Consider the following 21,757-nt stretch of genomic DNA (forward strand, 5'->3'; position numbering starts at 1 on the left):
CTCTCCCTCTCTCTCCCTCTCTCCCTCTCTCCCCCTCTCTCCCTCTCTCCCCCTCTCTCCCTCTCCCTCCCCCCCCCTCCTTTAAAGTAATCTCTATGTCCAATGTGGGGCTCAAGTGAGCATCAGATTCTTAAACTAAAATTGTATCTGGTTATTTTTGTTCAGAAGCTTTTGGTTTCATTGTTAAAACAAAGAGAAAAAAGTATGTTTTGTGGTAAATTAAGGATTATGAAGTTTCTGGTGTGAAATAATTGTCTCTTTTACAGACAGATCCAGTTGAGTATGTGGAAAATATGTGTGAAAACATGCAGCTGTACCCACTACAGGACTTCCTCACTGGAGATCAGCTTCTTTTTGAATACAAGCCAGAAGTAAGGAAGTTTCATTTCTGAGAGTTACTTTTACACAGAGAAGGGGGAGAAAGTGCAGATATGATTTAAGGACTGTGGGACTGTAGAAAACTTTGTTAAATATGTCAGATTTTTTTGTTTGTTTAAATGGAAGAAATATTAGTTTTTTGGGCAATTTTTCATGATTGTTGTATATGATTATATTTTAATATGAGGAGAAAATCAAGTCCCTTTCTTAGGTACTGGTATTCTCACTGTTTTTCAAGAGTTGAAACATCTACTAAAATAGTTTAAATGATTCCTAAGAATTCTGTGCTTTAGTTGTTAAGCTTACCTAGAGAGTTGTTTTGTTTACTTTTTAATTCAGTTAGAGAGTCTGGGCAATTAAATTTTCACCATTTTGAAAATGTTTCTGAAAAATACAAGATTCCCTGAAGCGCCTGGGTGGCTCAGTCACTTAAGCAGCTGACTCTTGATTCTGGCTCAAGTCATGATCTAACAGTTAGTGAGATCAAGCCCCATGTCTGGCTTCATGCTGACAACATGGAATCTGCTTGGGATTCTTTCTCTGCCACTCTATCCCATTTGCTCTCTCTCTAAAAATTTATTAAACAAACATTAAAAAACAGAAATATAAGGTTCCCTGAATTTGAAACATGTGACTTACAGATAATCATTACATATAAATAAATAGTTGGTGTCTGTCTTTCCTCCTTTACTCATTGGGAATAAATCATTTTGCTCCATATGGGATAGCAGTTCTCAGTTGGGTGATTTTGCCCCCAGGGATATTTGTCAATGTCTGGAGACATTTCAGTTGTCATAACAAGGGGATGCTCGTGGCATCTAGTGGATTAGAAGCCAGAAATGGCCGCTAAACATTCTACAGTGCAGAAGATAGCACCCCACAATAAAGTATTATTTGGCCCAATATGTTAATAATGCTAAAGTTGAGAAATCTTGTTTAGGGTATTCCAAAACTACGGATTTTAAAGACAACAGAAAGGTAAAGGAAGAAGCAGTGATACATATTCTTGTTATCTTCTGGGAAGACTGTGTCCAGGGGTCCAAGTAGTTTATTCTGAACCTTCATTCGTTGTTTTTCTCGAAGAAATGGTGTTTAAATGCTAGTTAGGGTTTCAAACCTTACCTACAAAATCTTGTGTTTATTCCTGTCATAGCTGAAGGATTATTGAAGGAGGCCCTGCAATGGGATCATTTTACTGATTCTTGGGGATGAAGGTGGTATAATATCTAGGGGGTAAGAATTTGGAATCATGTATGAACTTGTTTAGAAGTCCACTTTTGCCTCTAGATGTATTTTGTGTAGATTATGTAAGCTTTAACTTGAACAAATTAGTTAATTTTTAACAGGAACCTGAGTATTATTTTTTATAAAATGAGTATACCTTAGTAGAGTTGTTTTTAGGATTAAATGAAATAATATATATTAAAGACTACTTGGTACATAGTAAAACTTAATAAACGAGAGCTGTTTTTACTGCTAACACTATTACGTAGGATTTGAGATGGGCACTGTTTATCAAGAAACATTTGAAACAATGACTAATGAAGTTTTACAAATTACGGTGTTCATGACGATAGTTTCATGAGTGTTAAGATGCTAGGATCTTGGGGATGCCTACCATAATGTGGTTTTGCCTTTTTAACAGAGACGTATTAGGTTAAAGTTATTATTGTGTATGTGTGTGTGTTTCTCCTCCCTTCTCTGATTAGGTCATTGCTGAAGCCCTTAATCAGCTACTTCCACAAAAAGCAAATCTTGTTCTACTGTCTGGTGCTAATGAGGGAAAATGTGACCTCAAGGAGAAATGGTTTGGGACTCAGTATAGTATGGAAGGTAAAATATTTTAATAATAGTCCACATTTAGGTTTATCTAACTCAACTGAGAATTTTTATTCCTTAATAACTTATCTGGTGATTCCTATGGGAAAAAAGTGTATACTTTTTTTAGGAGTTTACTTTGAAATGAAAATTATACTGCTTTACAGAAAATTACTTTCTGCTGTTTTTTATAACTTTAGTAAAAAAAATCCTGTTTTATGGATAATTTGGGGAAGAGTTTTTTTGACTGTGTTTTAGAAAAGTACTTCTGAAACTTGACTGTACATATAGTGTCACCTAGAAATCTTACTAAAATACAGATTTATTTGCTAGCTCTGGGGTAGTGCCTGAGATTCTGCATTTCTAACAAGCTCCCAGGTGATACGAGTGCTGCGAAGACCACACTTTGAGTAGTAAATGGCTAGAATGCTTGGATATATTACAGTTTTCTTGAGAAAGGAGAATCGATTTGTGAAGGCTAGTTGTTAACTGGTTTGTTATTAAGAGAATTCTCAACATTGCCGTGTTAGTTGGATCAGTTTGTTTTTCATCTCTTACAGGTGTTGAAAATTCTTGGGCTGAACTATGGAAGACTAATTTTGAATTAAATCCAGATCTTCATCTTCCGGCTGAGAACAAGTACATAGGTCAGTGAAATAGCAATAATTATACATAATTCATTTATATACTAATAAACAAAACAAATAGCACCTGTATAGTACATTTACCAAATATCATTTGGATTCATGTTTGAGCTTCCTAGTGTAACACTCTGGGATGGGGATTAATGTTTTCTTACTTTTTTGAAATGAGAAAATCTGAGGCTTAAAAAAGCAAAGGGACATGTTCAAGACTATTCAGTTAGTGATTGGAGGAAATAGGACTTAAATGTGGATCTTGGACTCTGAAGCTTTTGCATTTTCTTGTATATCATATCTGATCCTTTCCTATCAGTCTCCATAGGAGATGCCGTTATCTTGCCTGGTTGTTCTAGTGTTTTTCAAACTACAAGTTTTATGAAATCAGTGTAATGGGTTGTGAGGTTTGTGTAATGAGTTATGAAAGCATTAAAATAATCAGGATGGAAAATAGCAAAATGTTTAATTGCATAAAGAAAGGGTATTATTTCAAGAACTTTTATTCTGTGTAGGTATATACGTGTATATCTGTGCCTGTGTACTAACTTGCAGCGGGAAACATTCTAACTATGAGAAAGCTACTGGTCTGTATCAAAGGTTACAGTTGTATATAACTAATTTATTCAGAATTTTTCCCAGCAATCCCACTCCTAGTATATACCCAAAAGAATTGAAAATGGGTATTCAAACAAATATATGTACATGTGTATTCATAGCATTATTCACAGTAGTCAAAAGGATGATTCCATTTATACGAAACATCCAGGATATATAAATCTGTAGATGAAACACAGATTGATGGTTGCCAGTGGTTGGGGGAAGTGGACAATAGGGAGTGACTGTAATGGGTTTAAAGGTTTTCTTTTAGGGTGGTGAAAATGTTTTGAAACTGGATAGAATTGGTGGTTGCACGACACTGCATATACTAAATACCCCTGAATTGTTCACTTTAAAATGGTTAATTTTGTTATGTGACTCTAACTTCAGTTAGGAAGAAAAAACTTTTGTAAAAAGTCTCACGCATTTTAGACAATTCATTTCCACATCTTGAACTTTAAATATCTAAACAATCCAGTTCTTCTTAATAAATATAACCAGTAGCTTTTTCTGTTCTTGTTTTCCTTTAAGTAGCTATTTCTGACCTACATATTGATGAAAGAGTTTAGGTTTTCATTAACTGAGAGGACAAGTTTGACTTCCAGAACTTTTTTGTTAACCTTTCAAAAGTCCGTAAGGTTGGTGAAAGACATTCTCATTCAAGAATGGATTCATTTATAAATTGGTTTATACAACTAGCCTGACTGAAGGTCCCTCTTACAGTTAAGATTGCCTTTGAGAAAGAGAATGAGCAAAACTCAGATCAGCATTGACCTTTAGGAGGTTATCTTCAGAGTTCATTGAGTTTAAGGCCAAGAGAGATTTCTATTCTGTACTGTTCTACTAGTTTATTGTTCTCTAGCATTTGAATTTGGCTTATTATTGCCAGAAAGAAAAGCTACCTAGACTTCTGAAATGAAGATTGTTGGGAATCTTGTTGAAATACTTGAATGAATCATTACTCTTTTCTTTTGTTAGCCACGGACTTCATGTTGAAGGCTTTTGATTGCCCTGAGACAGAATACCCTGTTAAAATTGTGAATACTCCACAAGGTTGCCTGTGGTATAAGAAAGACAACAAATTCAAAATTCCCAAAGGTAAAATGTTTCCCTCTCTAAAAGGAGTGAAATAAGTATATCAACTTTCTCTACTTGGTAGCAACCTTATTTCCTTCTATTACCCTTTCTCCTTCCTCTTGATTTAAAGACATTTTCTAGGTTTATCGATCAGATCTGCACTGTGCTCCACTGCTGTCACAGAAACCCTTGTATACCTTACAGATTCTAGGAAATAAGTAAAGATTCAAAGCTAAAATGAAATTGTTTTAAAATATTTTTTCCTGTGGTTAAAATGAAAGCAGAGCCAGGTGTTTGGCTCTCTTAGGGAAGGGGTGGTATGTTTTAAACTTTTTTTTTAAAAAGGTTAAGAGTGTGCTGAAGGAAATTATTTAGACACAATAGATAGCCTTTCCCAGCATTACAAATGAAACGTATTCCCTCTCTCTCCCTCTGTCATTTTGCTTTTCATCATAAAGGGATTATAGTATACAGAAATAGACTCCAAAGTTCTAGTCTTTAATGTGTTAACCCAAATTGTTGCATTTTTATTTTCTGTTCTTGTGCATAGCATAGGAATTTACTGAAGCAATTTGGGATTAAAAGGCTGAGGGCTCTTCAGTGACATTTAATCCATATTCCTAACCTCAACACAACTGTAGTGTAGCTCTGGCGAATTCTTGAGTTTACTGGGAAGGTGTTTCTTGAATAACTTATTAGTGTTTCTTTGGAGAGTCTCTACTATAACTTTCTTTGAATATTGGAATTGTTTCCTTAATGTTTTTGACATGTACACCTCTGTAAACATTTTCTCTGACCAAAGCTATTAATAAATATGAGTATTCCTAGGTGTCTCTGTGTAACTGTCTATATACTTGGCCTTCTCATAGACTGAAGTGTGCCCTCTGAATACTATTTAAAAGACTGGTAAATATTACTTTTTTTTTCAGGATAAAAACGTGATGAGGATTTAAGGGCTAGTAGCTTATTTCAGAATTTTTAGTGGTACCTCGGTGGCTCAGTCGGTTAAGTGTCCAACTCTTGACTTTGGCTCAGGTCATGATCTCATGATTTATAAGTTGGAGCCCCACATTGGGCTCTGACAGTGCAGAGCCTGCTTGGGATTCTGTCTTTCTGTCTCTCTCTCTGCCCCTCCCCCCTTGCTCTCTATCTCTCTCAAAAGAAATAAAAATAAACTTAAAGAATTTTTAGAAAATATATTAGGGGCAAATAGATGTATAAAATATTTGAGGCCTCTGACCTATAATTTCTTACCTTTGGTTTGTTTTTTTTATTTTCTTTTAGCATATATACGGTTCCATCTGATTTCGCCTTTGATACAGAAGTCTGCAGCAAAGTAAGCACTTGCCTTCTTTTCTGGAAAATATATTTCTTATTGAAAAACTATTTGGTTTGTTTCATTCTGAATCATTCTATCATTTTCTCTATGAGTACTGAGCTGTGCTACCGATTTGTGTATTCTGTACCCAAAACAAATTATTCATTGATAACTGAACATGAAAATGGAATTGTGGCTGTCTATCTCCAGCACCCATTTATAAAACATGCTGTTGGTGTAGGCTAATCATGGGATTACTGAATTGAGAAAGTTCCTTAGAGATGAGTTTGGATTAGCTTCTAGTTTGTAATGAGAACGAATGGATCTGTTGATTCTGTACTTAGAAACTGGCAAAGAATCTGATTATACTTTGTTTTTAGCAAATAATTTATATGTTTATATAGATAGCTTCACTGTGGGAGGTCAGAGCCTAAAATGTGCCTGAAACATAGGAGATGCTCAGGAAATGTTAATATACTTCTTTCTTTTCTTTGCCATTTAAACTGTAAAGTCTGGGGCGCCTGGGTGGCCCACTCAGTTAAGCGTCCCACTTCGGCTCAGGTCATGATCTCACAGTTTGTGAATTCGAGCTCCATGCTGGGCTCTGTGCTGACAGCTTGGAACCTAGAGCATGCTTCTGATTTTGTGTTTTCCTCTCTCTCTGTCCCTCCCCTGCTCATGCTCTCTTACCAACAAATAAATTGTTAAAAAAATTTTTAAATAATAAAAATAAATAAACTGTAAAGTCTAACCTTAAAGTGATAAGCAGCACTAACATTTATGAATACCACTTAAAAATGTATTAATCTCCTCCCTTCACTCAGATTTTTAACTTGTCAGTTAGAAAACCTAGGCTGTGGGGACGGCCAGAGCCTTTGTTTGGGCGAATTGCCTTTATGCCTTTTATACTTACCCCATTTTTTAAGTATAAATGTTAACATTTTGTATGTGTACATAACATGAAAAAGATTGGGAAGCAGTGCTAAAGGTATATATCTGTAAATGTCCCTGTAAAATTGAATCCTAGGTAAACTGAATTTACCTTTGAACTCAGTACAGTTTTATATTCTGGAGTAGTGGAATTAACATCTTTCTTTTTTTTTTTTTTTTTTTTTTTTTTTTTTTACAAATAGTTTATTGTCAAATTAGTTTCTACAAGAATTAACATCTTTCTAACAGTGAAGTTTCCTGTTGTTAGATCAAAGCACATTTATTTGTGTTTATTTCTTGTTAATTAATGATGCTGTTTGCATTTTATATTCTCAGTGTAGTCCTCTTTGATATCTTTGTCAATATCCTTACCCATAACCTTGCGGAACCAGCTTATGAAGCAGATGTGGCGCAGCTGGAGTATAAATTGGTAGCTGGAGAACATGGGTTGATTATTCGAGTGAAAGGATTCAACCACAAACTACCTGTAAGTACAAGTGTTCTGTTTTCCTCATAGAGAGCTTGAAGTTTTATGTTTGTTGCCCCTAAAGCACCAAGTATAGAGGTTTGTGCATGGGTTGCTATACATAGGACAAAATGTGGATTATTGTGTTTTCTTGGCTGGTGACAGCTATTCTAACTTGGACCATACATACGAGTAACATATATTCATTAATTACTAGCAATGCATGCAATACAGCCTATGCCTCAGGCTTGATTTCACTCCCCTTTGTTGTCAGTTTCTCTGCAGCCAGCACTGGCACTTGTTTGAGTTTAATTTTCATAGTCACACAGTAATAAGAAATTTAAAGCACCTGGCATATTACCTGACAGAATAGAACTCAAATATTTGTATCCTTCCTTCCTCCTCTTTCACTCTGTCCCTTTGTTTCAGGTATGTGTCTTGTTTCGCTTCTAAGCTGATGAGCCTTTTAGAAACAGTTTATATCATGTCATTAATTTATCTTTAGGTAAGGAATATGTTTCAGCATTACTTTGTCAAAAACTTCTTAATCAGAAGAAGAAATAATATAGGATGCCAGCTAAGAAGGTTAGACCAGCTAAAATAATATCATGTGTCCAACAATAAATTTTATATCTTGATTTCTTGTGTAGGACATATATTAAGATTTGGGGAACTAGCTTCATACAAGAAAAATTGTGGCAGAAAGACTTGGCAGAAATTAGACCTGTGCTAGGAGGTCTGTCTTAGTAAAACGCCAGGGCAGAGTATAGTTCTCTTCTTTGTACCCTTGTCCCTATTACTCTCCCAGAGAACAAAGATTGGTCTTAGGAGGAGACATTGTGGAATATTGAACTTTTGTCAACCTTCAAAGGCCTAAGTATAATGTACTTTAAGAGCCAAACAGATTAAAGCCTAATACATTGGTTGTCATTTAAGAGGTATGTTTTGAAATTACGGGGGAGCTTTTAAAAAATATAAGCCATTCTCTGCACTGACAGTGTGGAGCCTGCTTGGGATTCTGTCTCTCTGCTCCTCCACTGCATGCACATGTATGTGTGTGCTTTCTAATAAGTAAATAAATATAAAAGTATATATGTAAGTTATAGACAAGTATTTGAGGCTCTTAATTTTATGAAGCTTACCTAGTCTTAATATTAAAACCTGGTATAAAATCTATCAATCCTTCTCTCTCTTTGTCTTTCTCTCTCTCTCTCCCTCTCTCTCAAACTAGACACTAGTTTCACCTATATAAAATAGACTTAGACCTTAAAAATATTTTGAAAATTAAAAAATGTAACAAAAAGAATAATTCATGTGATCAAATGCCAAGAATGCAAAGGGTTTGTTGTTCAGTATTAAGTTGATGAGTTGATGAACACAAATCATCGTAACAGGTCAAGGGACAAACATTATATGGTAAATGCCATCTGATAGATGTAATAAGTAAGAATAGAGAGAAATTAAATATAATAAAAATTTTCAGGGGCACCTGGGTGGCTCAGTCACTTAAGTGTCTCACGTCCGCTCAAGTCATGTTCTCATGGTTTGTGGGTTTGAGCCCCACATTGGGCTCTGTGCTGACAGACAGTGAGAGCCTGGAGTGTGCCTCAGATTCTGTTTCCCTCTCTTTGCCCCTTCACTGCTCACACTCTATGTCTCTCAAAAATAAATAAAACATTAAAAAGAAATTTAAAACTTTTATTAAGAACAGTAGCAGCAAATGTTATACTAACTGATGAAATGCTGAACATTAAAATCAGGAACAAGCCAAGAAAACTCATGATCATCTCTTTTATTCTGGCTACTACATTAAAATGAAAAAAAAAAATCTATCCGAAAAGAAAAAATATTCTCTTTGGCAGATGATATGATTGTATTCTTAGAAAACCTAAGAATAACCTACTGAAGTTAAAGAGTTAAAAATAACATGATGTGGCTGGTCATGAGATCAGTAGATCAGAATCAATGGCTCTTTTTCCTATAGTAGCAATAATCATGTAGAAATGAATGGAAAAACTACTCCATTATATAATATTGAGGAAAAACCAGAATACCTAGGAATAAGGAAGTAAAGTACAGAATCTATCTAAAAGAAACTAGAAATCTTATAGAAGCATATAAATAAAAGACTTTAAATAAGAGAGAGATAGACTCATTATGTTTCTGGATAGAATGGCTTGATAGAAAGTTGTCAAGTTGTCATTACTTCCAAAAGTAATATATATATGTAATGCCCTCTCAGTTAAAGTCAAATTAGGGGCAATGGAGATGCTGAATAAAAAATAATTTAAGTTTATTTGGAAGAAAAAACTGTTTAAGAATACCCAGGAAAATTATTAAAAAAAAAAAAAAAAAAAAAGATGGGGTGCCTGGGTGGCTTAGTTGGTTAAGTGTCTGACTTCGGCTCAGGTCATGATCTCACAGTTTGTGGGTTTAAGCCCCGTGTCGGGCTCTGTGCTGACAGCCAGCTCAGATCCTAAAGCCTGTTTGAGATTCTTTATCTCCTTCTCTCTCTGACCCTCCCCTGCTCATGCTGTCTCTCTCTCTCTCAGAAATAAATAAAAAACATTAAAAAAAGAAAAGACTAACCATTGCTCCAAATTTCACAATTATTGAAGATTTCACCTCCTAAAGATCCTTGAGTCGTGTACTTCTCTTATATCCCCTACAAATACCTATTACCATGCTGGGCCCCTGGTAAAAACCAATGGGAAAACCTTCCTCCTCATCCCTGCCCAAAAATGTAGTGGATTTCATGCTTCTCTTGTTTAAAGTGCTTTTTTCTTTTCCTTTTAGCTATTGTTTCAGCTTATTATTGACTACTTAGCAGAATTCAGTTCCACACCAGCTGTCTTTACAATGATAACTGAGCAATTGAAGAAGACCTACTTTAACATCCTCATCAAGCCTGAGACTCTGGCCAAGTGGGTATACATAGAATCAGCTTATATATACACACACACACACACACACATAATATATATATAATCTATATTTTTGAGAAAGAGAGAGAGCCTGGGAGGAACAGAGAGAGAGGGAGACAGAGAATCTGAAGCAGGCTCCAGGGTCTGAGCTGTCAGCACAGAGCCTGATGCAGGAGCTCAAACTCACAAGCCATGAGATCGTGACATGAGCTGAAGTCGGACGCTTAACCAACTGAACCACCCAAGTGGCCCAGAATCAGCTTATATTTTGTAGGCCAAAAATACTTGCCTTTCAAGGAGTTAGGTGTGGGGGATGAGCCTATAGTTTCAGTGCTATTTTTCAGACAGACTAGAATTGGCTATGGTTTAGGAAATTATCCATTGGATTATAGGATTTCTAAACCCAGCTTAAATAGCTATCTGTACTTAATAATAGACTATAGGTAGACAACCTCGGTGTTTTTCCCAAAGTTTATAAGTAAATAACAGGTAAAGAAGTGCTGGCTTGTTATAGCTCAGAAATGCTTTACTGAGGATTTTAGTATATAGGGTATTATGATGAGGTAGCTGAGTTAAATTGCTTAACAGATGGTTTATCTGGCAACTGCAACCACCCAGAATTCAGCCAAGTTTCCAGAGGAGAGCAAAAGGCTTCTGACAGTCTGTAGAATAATTAAACACCCTGCTTATAACCCTGGGCCTTTCATTAGAGCCTGTTCTTTTGTCTAGGGCTAATGGTAGCCTAGAGGTACCTCTGTGTGAATCAGAAAAAGTACCCCTTTGGGGTGCCCTCTATCAGCAGGTGGAGCCTTTGTGGAGGGGAGAAAGAAATCCCCACTGAGTAGATACAGCATTTTGTATACATGGCTTGACCTCTTTGCTGGACATCTATAAATGGTGAACAAACAGCACAACCTTATATAGAGGCCCTACTTTTGACACAGTCATAAGGAGACCATAACTGAACAAAATTTAAAAGCAGGGCAGGGAGCATTTTAGAGATCTGTAATAACTGATAGTCTGATCACAAAAAGTTATAAAAACTAATAACCAAATATAAGCTGGAAAGGAGAGTTATAAAGGAGAATTATCTGTAACTATTAATATGATGCAAAATAGCCCCGTGTATCCAATAATTCCTGAAAATTACCTTATTAAAATGTGGTAGACTAATAATTATACCTATTTGTTGAAGATTTGTTATTTGTTAAATATAAAAACTTTAGGTGTATATATTTATTTAATTCTCTCCAAAACCCTATAATGGTAGCCATTATTATTCCCTTGTTTTACAAATGAAGAAATTGAGTCACAGATGTTAAGTAACTTGCCAAGTTTGATACCTCATTGTGAGGAGAGGGGAGTTGGGTGAGGACTAGAAGTTAGTCTGATTCTGGCCCAGAGCCACTACTTACACTATGTTGTTACAGCAGTAATAGGTATCCATAATGGTGGCCTCTAGTGATTAACAAAATGTTAGTGAGACTTCAAATTAAAAATAGTAATAATTTTAAACTGGTGTATGTGGTAACTTAATGTGAAGTATTTTATTTTGTAACTGAGATGAGTGAGCTGTACCAGTAAGTAAATCTATGTATAATTTTGTATATGTAATTTTATAAATACTTTTTGGTGATTATGATACTGTTTCTCCCATCTTAAGTAATGATAGAAATTGTATCTTTTAGGAAACACATCATCTGTAGTAACTTAACCAAATCTTTTTTCTTAATCTTAAGATTCATTTCAAAATAAAACTTTGTTGTTGTTTTTTTTCTCCCTTCTATATAGAGATGTACGGCTTTTAATCCTGGAATATGCCCGTTGGTCTATGATTGACAAGTACCGGGCTTTGATGGATGGCCTTTCCCTTGAGTCTCTGCTAAGCTTTGTCCAGGAGTTCAAATCGCAGCTCTTTGTTGAAGGCTTGGTACAAGGAAATGTCACAAGCACAGTGAGTGTGAGGTGCTCTGTTGGTGTTGGCCAGGTCTGAATGCTGTTGTGGGGCTCTGGAATTGCATTAGTTCTTCTCCAAAAAGGGACGCTCTGTAGTTTTGGCAGGTCACAGTTGTCCTAGCACAGCCATGCTGATGCTGGGCAAGACTTTCTTTATGAAGACTGCTGAATAATGGACAGGGCTTTGAGTGAAATGGTTCAGTAAATATATGGTGTTGGTTACTTGTTGAAGATTGTGTGTGGAAACGACAGTTTAATTTAGAGATTAAAGTGGGAACTTTGGGGTGTGGTGAGAGATGTATACACACACAGACACACAGGCAGAACTTGTATATCAACCTTGTGTGTCAAATTAAGGAGGTTGGGCTTTATCCTGTGGTAAATGGAAAATCACTGAAGCATTTAAAAAGGTATTTGTTTTAAGAAAAATTCAGAGAGACCAGTTATGTGGCTGTTACAAGAGTTGACATGAAGTATAATTCCAAAATATATGAGGTATCCATAGTAGTCGAAGCCAGAGAAACAAAAAGTAGAATGGTGGTTACCAAGGGTTGGGAAGATGGAAAAAAGTGGAGAGTTGTTTTATGGGTGTAGAATTTCACTTCTGCAAGGTGAGAAAATTCACAACAATGTAAATATACTTAACACTATAGAACTGTTCACTTAAAAATGGTTAAGATGGTAACTTCATGTTTTTTGCTTTTACCATACACACACACGTAAGTTGAAGTGAAAAATGATAAAGCCCAAAATTACACAAATAAATGAAAAAGAAATAGAATTCTTGCTTTTGAGCCAGTGGGTTGGTGGAGGAGTAGGGAAAAGGTTTGGGGGCTTATGAGGAGTTTGTTCTGATATATATTGAGTGGGTTTGTAGTTAACTGAGGCCTCTTCAAGCCAAGAATGCTTGTTTGGGACTCTCCCTTAAGTTTTTGGCTGTTGACCATCTTCCTTCATGGCTTCCCAGTTTCTCAGGACTTTCCTTTGATGGAATATGTAACTGGCCACCCTTGAGACTGGGCTGTCTCCTCTGTACTTCCTCTCTGTCTTTATCCCCTAACCTCCAAACCAGCCTTAGTTTCTTTCCTTCCGTCAGAAAGAAGTTTAAAAGCTTTAACCCACATAGAGAAGAGCAGGATAGCGGTCTGCTTTTCTGAACATAGTGGAAGTACTACTGGGTGGGGGTCCTTTTGGTCCAGACAACTTAGTACCATGAATTGCACCAAGTAGAAACCACGGTAGAGATGAGCTCACGCCTTCACTTATCCCCCATCTTGTAAGTTAGAAAACAGAAGTCTTGGGAGAAGATGCATTCACTTAGTGTTAAGTCTATTCTGTTGCTCATTTTATGCCAGGTTCTATATAGACCTAGGTTTCTAAAACACAGTCACAGGTATCCTAGAGGACGCAGCCTAGTTGGCTTAACTGAACAGTTAAGTTGGATCGTATCATAGTGTACAGGTTAACAGAATGCCAAAGGGAAAAAAGAGGAGGAGCTGTTCAGTTGAGAGCCACTTAATATTCATTAAACATAATCAGTATCAAATCAGTGAATGATGAGCCCAATGGATGAATTTTGCAGGCTATATCTGCTTCCCTAATGCTATCCATGGCTTCTTACACAATTACAATGTTGATATTAGTTTGTTCAGGGTGAAATTAATGTCACGAGAGCCCAATATAGTTATTTTTTTCTCTTTTGCTTCCTAGGAATCAGTGGATTTCTTGAAATATGTTGTTGAGTAAGTATTGGTTTGAGTTTTCTCTATAGGAGTTCTACAGTCCTACCAGTAGGAGGGCCTTGAACCACAACTCAGTTACTAGTAAATCCACAGTGGATGATACTCCTTGTAGTAGGTTTTCTTGAGGCTGGTTATGTAAACAAGGCAATTCAGAAGGGACTGTAGATGGCCTGACCTCATCATAGTAGTGTTTGGGTGGGGGTAAGAGGATATAAGACACTGCTCAGTGACCCACACTCATTCTTTTGCAGCAAGCTGAACTTCATGCCTCTGGAGCAGGAGATGCCTGTGCAGTTCCAGGTGGTAGAGCTGCCAAGTGGCCACCACCTGTGCAAAGTGAGAGCTCTGAACAAGGGTGATGCCAACTCTGAAGTCACTGTGTACTATCAGGTCAGCTGGCCCCATTACACACAGCCATCCTCATAGCTAAGTACCTTTAGGGCACTGCAGCCTGATGGAAGGTCCAGAGTACCTGGGAGTACTGACTCTATGACTTTCAGGGCCCTTTTTTTGCATTTACCTCTGTAGTTTTTTTCTTGCGGTCATTTGTCCTCTTTAACCAATTGTGTTAAAGAAAATTTTTTTTTAATGTTTATTTTTGAGAGAGAGAGAGAGTGAGTTGAGCCGAGGAGGGGCAGAAAGGAGGAGACACAGAATCTGAAGCAGGCTCCAGGCTGTGAGCTGTCAGCACGGAGTGTGATGTGGGGCTCAAACCCACAAACCGTGAGATCATGACCTTAGCCGAATTTGGACGCTTATCTGACTGAGCCACCCTGGTGCCCCATTGAAGCAATTGTATTTAAAAATTGCTCCTGTCAGTGAAATGGATTTTTTTTTTTCAATCATAATGCTTCATTGAATCATTCAACCACTAGGCCAGAGGGACAGAGACTGAAGAGTAGTTGGAAGTTCCTACATGTTCCCCTGACAAAACCAACCCCAAGCAGCAGGAGGACATTTATTAAAAGGAAAGTTTTGACATAGCCAAGCAATCAGTATATAGCAAAAAGAATGACTACCAGAATTCCAATTAAAAGCTTCAAAGCATCTTAGATAAAGGGTTTATCTCCTGTTTTATGGATGATGAATCTGAGGTCCAGAGTCCCTTACTTGCCTAAGGTTGTACTAAGTGGGGCTTGAATTTATTCCTTTTGTCCTCAGATCCTTTGTTCTTTCCACATCATTCTAGGAAGGTGGGGTTGGGCTTAAAATAAGGAAAAGCTTTGCAATAATCTCATTTGGCCCACAGCTTGTGGTAAGCTCACTTACTTCTAGGACTATGGGGACCTGTGCTTGTCTAGACTGACGTCAGACTTCCTACACTCTGGGGCTTCTACTGCTAGCTGCTGTGGTAGTTCCTTGATGTCCTCCATGATGAAGTCCCTTCTGTCAGGGAGATCCCTGTGAAGATCCCTCTGGTCCAGGCTTTGGGCAGGGCTATATGGCCTTAGTGTCTGTCATCTTGTCCTTTTATTGTGTTTCTTGTCCTGGACTAAGTCTATCCATTGAGACCCAATTTGTCTGTAGAGCCCATCTCCTCCTTGCTATAGCTACCTGGTTTGCTTTCATCCAGGTTCTCTGCTTATTTGAAGCTGAAATGACTACCAGGCCCCAAATTCATAAATGATATGGCCTGGCCCTGCTTGTTAGCTTTGTCCACATTTCCAGTGCTTCTGCTGCTCAAAACATATAGTACTTCTCCTGTTTTAGGCAGGATTTCATATTGTAAGACCATGTGTGACCATTTCTGTCAAGGTGCTTTTTATCAATCACCTCTTAGGACCAACTTCTAAAATAAAGCACTTAGGGCACCACTTTCCTCCTTCCAGACATCTTAAGTAGGAAATTTCAACTAGTTTTGTTGCATCCTTTTAGAGGCAAACAGGAAATCTCTTTGCCTGACTAAACAGGACTTGCAGCTCTTACTTGCTGAGGTCACTGAGTGGGGCTTGAATTTATTCCTTTTGTCCTCAGATCCTGTGTTCTTTCCAGATCATTCTAGGAAGGCTTTAGCCTCTTCCTCTGGTGAAGTAGGAAGGAATAGCAATGAGTATGTGTCAGAGGAGACTGTAAGAGCCTGACTATATGATGTACTAGGAACATCCTTGAGTGTTGGCCTCTTGCGCTTTCATTCTAACTGCATCAGTAAGCATTATTTTGCTACTCTCCAGGATTGCCAGCATGTGGTCTCCAAGTATGGTATCAGCCTCTTAGGTATTTCTCTTAGCAGCTGGTTTGGGTCCCTGTATGTGGCCTTAAAACCTTCTATTCATATCTTTCCTATGGGAGGAATAGGTCCAGATACCCTTCATTGATACCCAAACATTTTCTTCTTTTCTCCTTAGGACGTTGAGCTGCAAGTACTTGACTTTAGGTTGTATCTTTTGGGTCCTTTGGGCAGGAGCTGGCAGGTTGGGTGGGTTCTGTCCTCACAGGCCTGCAGTCTAGTGGAAAGGCAGGTGTATAAACAAAATTGTTGCAAGTATGTCAACAGAGGGTGTGATCAACTCTCTTGGGGGAAGAAAATGGAATGGATACCTGAACAAATGGTTGCCAAGAATAGCTGGATTCTTAAAAAGCCTGTAAGCCACTGGATTTTCGGTTGGTCTGACCAACTTCTCCTTTCAGTCAGGTACCAGGAGTCTGAAAGAGTACACTCTTATGGAGCTACTTGTGGTAAGTTGTAATAAAGGAGAGTTGAGGTGTTGAGGAGTCCTTGACCCACTACAAGGACTGGCCTTTCTGCCTGGGAGCTAGGGACTTGGGGAGGTGTCAGGGCCTGTTTAGTAGGTGAGATGGTTATTTTTAGTATTCTCACCTGGTATGTGAATGGACAGGGGGCCTGGGAAATTTAGGAGGAAGAAGGCAGTAAAAGAGGCTGGAATTTGGGGGTTATGTGGAACACTTGGGGGTTAGAAATGGAGGTTTCTCTGCTGGGAGGAGTTGGGCTGATGGGTAGTATGTTGAATTACAGATGCACATGGAAGAGCCTTGTTTTGACTTCCTTCGAACCAAGCAGACCCTTGGGTAAGTCTGCTGGCAAGAGCACTGAGCTCAAATAAAGGTCTGGGGCTTACTTTGCAGGCTGAGGTTTATCAGATATCCTGACTGAGCAGCCTCTCAGAACTCGCTGGTCCTTCCATGCCTTAGCATCATATCTACTGGTCAAAACTCCTAGAATTTGCATCTTGGACTGTCTGATCAGGTTTTCAGTTACGTTTCAAAGATTAGCAAGGAAAAAGGTTAGCCTGTGTCCTCAGTTCAGGAGAGGGGGTGGACACCCTAACCTGAGAATGAAATAGATGCATACACTTTTGTGGATTCTCTTTCAGGACCTCCAGGTCCAGTAAAGATGTGCAGAAACCCTTCCTACTTACCTCTAGTTTCTGAGGGCAGGGCTCAGGTGATTACCTGAATTCATAGAACTTTTCATTCTGGTTGTAGGTACCACGTCTACCCGACCTGTAGGAACACATCTGGGATTCTAGGATTTTCTGTCACTGTGGGGACTCAGGCAACTAAATACAAGTGAGTAGATGGGCCCAACTATTATTCTTCGCCTGGAGGGTGGGGGCTATAGGTGCTTCCTTAAACCTCAGGCAATTCTGACCAAAATAGGGTATGCTTCACTTAGTCACAGGGGGTGGGGATGGCAAGTGATTCAGAGATGGCCTGCCTGACCCAGGACTGATCAGTGGTTCCACTGGTCCTATAAGGCTTGGCTAGTCCTTGGTCACTGTGCAGGGCTTGTCAGTGTTTCCTCTCTTCAGGCAGGCCTGAGGACAAGAAAAGCAAAGAATGCCTGGCTTGGCATTCATGCTAGATCCAGGGTATAAACAAGCCTTGTTGGTTCTCAGCTTTGGAGTGGTCAAGCATGGGTTGTCACTGCTTCAGTATTGAGGAGATCCGGAAGTTGGGCTGGAGGTAGGGGCAGGGTTCTTTCCTATTATCTCCCCTCAGCATAGGGGAGAGTACAGAGGCCTGGGAAGAAAATACTTCAGTCTCTTTCCTAGAAATCTGCCTTAGCCCTTTTCTTCCTTTGCATTCTGCTGGAGACCAGGTTTCTGATGACTTTTAATTGAAGTTATTTTGTTTCAGTTCTGAAGTTGTTGGTAAGAAGATAGAAGAGTTTCTTTCAAACTTTGAGGAGAAGATTGAGAACCTCACTGAGGATGCATTCAATACCCAGGTGACTATGCTGGCCCGCTCTTTTGTTCTTTGGCCCACACAAGCCCGTAAGACACTTCGATACTAGTCTTACCAGTGCTGTATGCTGACCAGATTTTGAGTTTTGTAGCCCTCACCTTAACATGATCATGTCTTCATAGCTTTATCCCTCCCCATTGTGCTGGCAGGTCCCAAATAAAGGGATCATAGCAGGTCTGTCACTAACCAGACCTAACAGGGCTAAGTGTGTTCTGGGGGAACTGGTGTGATGCTATACCTGAGGATCTTTCTTTTTGGTGGAATAGGTCACAGCTCTGATCAAGCTGAAGGAGTGTGAAGATACCCACCTTGGGGAGGAGGTGGACAGGAACTGGAACGAAGTGGTGACACAGCAGTATCTCTTTGACCGCCTTGCCCATGAGGTAGTAGTAACACAGTTTTGAGTGAGAGAGCCCTCACGGGGACTCGTGAATTTATAGGAGTCCCAATCCCAGGCAAATCATATGTGCTGCTCTAGGTTTGGTTATTTACTTGCCCTTAATCAAATCTTGTTTCCAGACTGGCCTGTCTAGCACCTTAGGTAGCTATGTGAGCAAGATCTATTTTTGTATTTACGTTTTTTTTGTAAAATACTTTGTTTTGTATTACATATTTATATTGAGGCCCACTACAGGATTTGTAGGAGGGGGAAAAGGGTTTGCTATTTAAAGAAAATTGAGAACATCTGGTCCTTATGGACTTCTTTTCCAGATTTAAGGATTCTGGCTGTGGTTCTTGACAGCTTGTAGCCCCAACTAGTAACACCCACAACAAGTGCTCTGGGACTTGCAGTCTAGGGCTCTCTGATCATATAACTGTACAAAGTGAATTAGCAAAGGACACAGAGGCAAGAGAGTTATTTAATAAGAGGTTTCGGCCCAGCTCATAAGATGCTCCAGTTTTCCTATTATAAGACAAAGTTCTCTTTACCTGTTTCAGTTGTTACTATATTTTCTCAAACTAGAATATACAGTTACCATGTACCTGAGAGGTGACACTGAAGCAATGGTGGGTTTTGGCTCCTTGTGTAGTACACAGCTGTAATTACAGCATCTGCTACCCTCTCTTGCTTATTTGCCAGGGTTAATTATTGCTATGAAACACACACAAAGGTGGGTCCCAGAAGCTTGTTTTCCCCCTTCTCTGAAAGGTTGATATGTGGAAGAATAATGTGCTCAGGTGCTAAGCAGCACCAAAGCCTGGGGTGTGTTAAATAACAATCTTTCCAGAAAATGCATTGCTAGTCTTTTATAGCTTGCTTTCTATCTATCTTCCCTTTCCCCTGTAAGATTGAAGCACTGAAGTCATTCTCAAAATCAGACCTAGTCAACTGGTTCAAGGCTCATAGAGGACCAGGAAGTAAAATGCTCAGTGTTCATGTGAGTATGTTTAACTAAGCTGTAAGCTGTATCCTTTTCAGAGCTGTCCTTTAGCCCTGTTTGCATTCACTGAGTTTGGTTGGGTTAGTATCAGAGATTCTACCAGGGCTTTGACCAAATCTGCTCAGCCTTTCTCACCTCAAAAGTTTTTGGTTTCTTTTAGGTTGTTGGATTTGGGAAGTATGAGCTAGAAGAGGATGGTTCTCCTTCTGGTGAAGATTCAAACTCTTCTTGTGAAGTGATGCAGCTAAACTACCTGCCAACCTCTCCTCTGCTGGTAGAGTCTACCATCCCCATTACTGACATCAGGGCTTTCACATCAACACTTAACCTTCTCCCCTACCATAAAATAGTCAAATAAACTGCAGTCTCGTTGGCCTGAAGCATTGTGTATTTAAAAATGTGTTTGTATTTTATGAAGTTACACTACTACTAGTGCCATTGAAATTTTGCACTGCCATCATAGAATTTGACTTACTCTCCTCCTACTCGCCACATTATGACTAACAAACCAAGGGTTACTATAGCAGCTGGCAGAGAGAAAGTAGCAGGATGCATCAAGTGTGACCAAAATGCTTGCAGGAGCAATTTGAGAAGCCCTGTCCTGGTTCTCTCAGATAGAGGATCCAGGGCTGTAGGAGAACCTTGAGAGGCCCTATGTAACCAATGTCTTAGTGCCTAAATGCTAGGTGCTAATACCTGTGTTTTTTTAAATGTATTTTTAAATAAAGATAGTTCTGTAATGCCCTTCAGAAGGAGCCATTTTGCTGCTGTGGCATTCTTTTGTTTGGGGGGGGGGCGGGGGGAGGGAAATCTAATTACTCTTCCCAAACCCTCTAAAGCAATAAAGTATTTTTGGATAAAATGTTGGGAGCCCTATGTGTGCTGTATGAGAGTTCAAGGAAGACTGGAGAATAACATGGTGGGGGCTAAACAGAGTGTAAAGGAGGGGTGAAAAAAAGGATGGATCCTCTATTATTTCAGGAGTTAGTTAGCTCTTGGATCCCAGGCTGCCAAATAATCAAAGAAACACATTAAAAAAAAATTGGAAAAATTACTTTATGAAGCCTTAAGCACTGAGTATAATTAAATATAGTCCAGCATTAGATACAATTTAATTACAGTCCAATTCCTAATAATAATCCAATTCCAAAACAAAAGTTGTTACAGGTGAGGCCATGAAATTTCCTGACACTTGATTTTAATACGTTGCACTAATTTTCTAAAACAACTCAGAGGAACCAATATTTACAGTAGATGGAGTATTTATGAAAAATCTGGCATCGGGGTATATATATATATGTGTGTGTGTGTGTGTGTGTATATCTGTATGTGTGTGTGTTATGTAGAACCCAAAATTTTATGAACTAGGAAACAAATGTAGTTCTTAACAGCCATACTGGTATGCAAGGTTTAAGACTGGGATTTATAAATGCTTTTCAAAGCATGGGGTTTGGGGGGGAAAAGCAGACATCTTGTTTTCAAAACCTGGAGTTTTTCTCAGGACTGAAGTCAAAATTGTAACTGCCACAGAAAAGGAAAAAAAGGGAAGCTTTTCTTGCTTTAATTGTTCATCTGCATCAGAAAGTCCAGTATCCCTGAGATAGGAACCACTGCAATAAGAAGGGAGTGAATAAGTTCTCCCAAAGGAAGATTGTTGCTTAATTATGCCTATTGCCCTGGTCATCAGGTGTAAACATTGCACTTCCCAAGCTAATGCTTTGCAGCACCAAGACGTTTCAGTAATGGTTCATCATAAACCCAACATTCTCCATCTTCATGAAATAACTGTAAAAGAAATGGGGGAGAATTCAGTTATTGACTGGCTTTGTACTTCTAGAATAAACTTTTTATTATTTTATATTTTCTCCCTCTATTACACTAAAATGAGTTTCAGGCAGGGCCCAAAGGCTCATCTTGTTCATTGCCATCCTTATTTAAAAGTATCTGATACCTGACTTCAGCATTCGAAATGAAGGAGTTACAGCTCAGGATACAGAGGGAGTAGGAGGTGGGACCTTGAGGCAGGCAACCCAAATAAGCTTACCCTCGTCTCCCATTGAATTTCCTTCTCCTTCCTCTCCCGGGCTTCTGCTCTTTGTCTTTCTTCAAGTCTATGCTTGGCTTCAGTTGCTGCATCAATGTCTCTGATTTTTAAGTTGAAAGTGACATCCTTCCAAAGGCTAAATTTAGAAAAGAAGTCAAAGGTGCTAAGTACTTGATGGACAAAGGAGTTAGCAAACTTGAGAATGAAAGTCTAGAGCCTCAGTAAATGTAGCATAAAGTGTAAGTCAAATAGCTTTAAGTATATATAGTTCACAGACTAAA

At 38.6% G+C, this 21,757-nt stretch overlaps 2 protein-coding genes across 3 annotated transcripts in view; one reads left to right on the forward strand and one right to left on the reverse strand.

The window, feature by feature from the left end:
• NRDC (nardilysin convertase) overlaps positions 1-20,187 on the forward strand; it is a 118,394-nt gene extending 98,207 nt beyond the window's left edge. For both annotated transcript variants that reach the window (XM_039238568.1, XM_039238577.1), the window contains 17 exons: positions 267-371; positions 2,088-2,211; positions 2,757-2,843; positions 4,410-4,529; positions 5,793-5,844; positions 7,093-7,243; positions 10,019-10,146; positions 11,938-12,100; positions 13,813-13,844; positions 14,096-14,234; positions 16,473-16,520; positions 16,819-16,871; positions 17,289-17,372; positions 17,943-18,033; positions 18,317-18,433; positions 19,340-19,429; positions 19,593-20,187. In XM_039238568.1, the coding sequence (XP_039094499.1) occupies positions 267-371; positions 2,088-2,211; positions 2,757-2,843; positions 4,410-4,529; positions 5,793-5,844; positions 7,093-7,243; positions 10,019-10,146; positions 11,938-12,100; positions 13,813-13,844; positions 14,096-14,234; positions 16,473-16,520; positions 16,819-16,871; positions 17,289-17,372; positions 17,943-18,033; positions 18,317-18,433; positions 19,340-19,429; positions 19,593-19,790 (1,782 nt within the window). In that variant the 3' untranslated portion in view covers positions 19,791-20,187. The remainder of the gene's footprint in view (positions 1-266; positions 372-2,087; positions 2,212-2,756; positions 2,844-4,409; positions 4,530-5,792; positions 5,845-7,092; positions 7,244-10,018; positions 10,147-11,937; positions 12,101-13,812; positions 13,845-14,095; positions 14,235-16,472; positions 16,521-16,818; positions 16,872-17,288; positions 17,373-17,942; positions 18,034-18,316; positions 18,434-19,339; positions 19,430-19,592) is intronic.
• A 790-nt stretch (positions 20,188-20,977) lies between these two features.
• OSBPL9 (oxysterol binding protein like 9) overlaps positions 20,978-21,757 on the reverse strand; it is a 177,717-nt gene continuing 176,937 nt past the window's right edge. The window contains exons 23-24 of the mRNA XM_039238149.1: positions 21,477-21,612; positions 20,978-21,217 (exon numbers count right to left, since the gene is read on the reverse strand). Of these exons, the coding sequence (XP_039094080.1) occupies positions 21,143-21,217; positions 21,477-21,612 (211 nt within the window). The 3' untranslated portion in view covers positions 20,978-21,142. The remainder of the gene's footprint in view (positions 21,218-21,476; positions 21,613-21,757) is intronic.

Source organism: Hyaena hyaena, unplaced genomic scaffold (genome assembly GCF_003009895.1).
Source record: "Hyaena hyaena isolate Hyena2069 unplaced genomic scaffold, ASM300989v1 scaffold_5, whole genome shotgun sequence".
In the NCBI taxonomy this organism is placed as follows: Eukaryota; Metazoa; Chordata; class Mammalia; order Carnivora; family Hyaenidae; genus Hyaena; species Hyaena hyaena.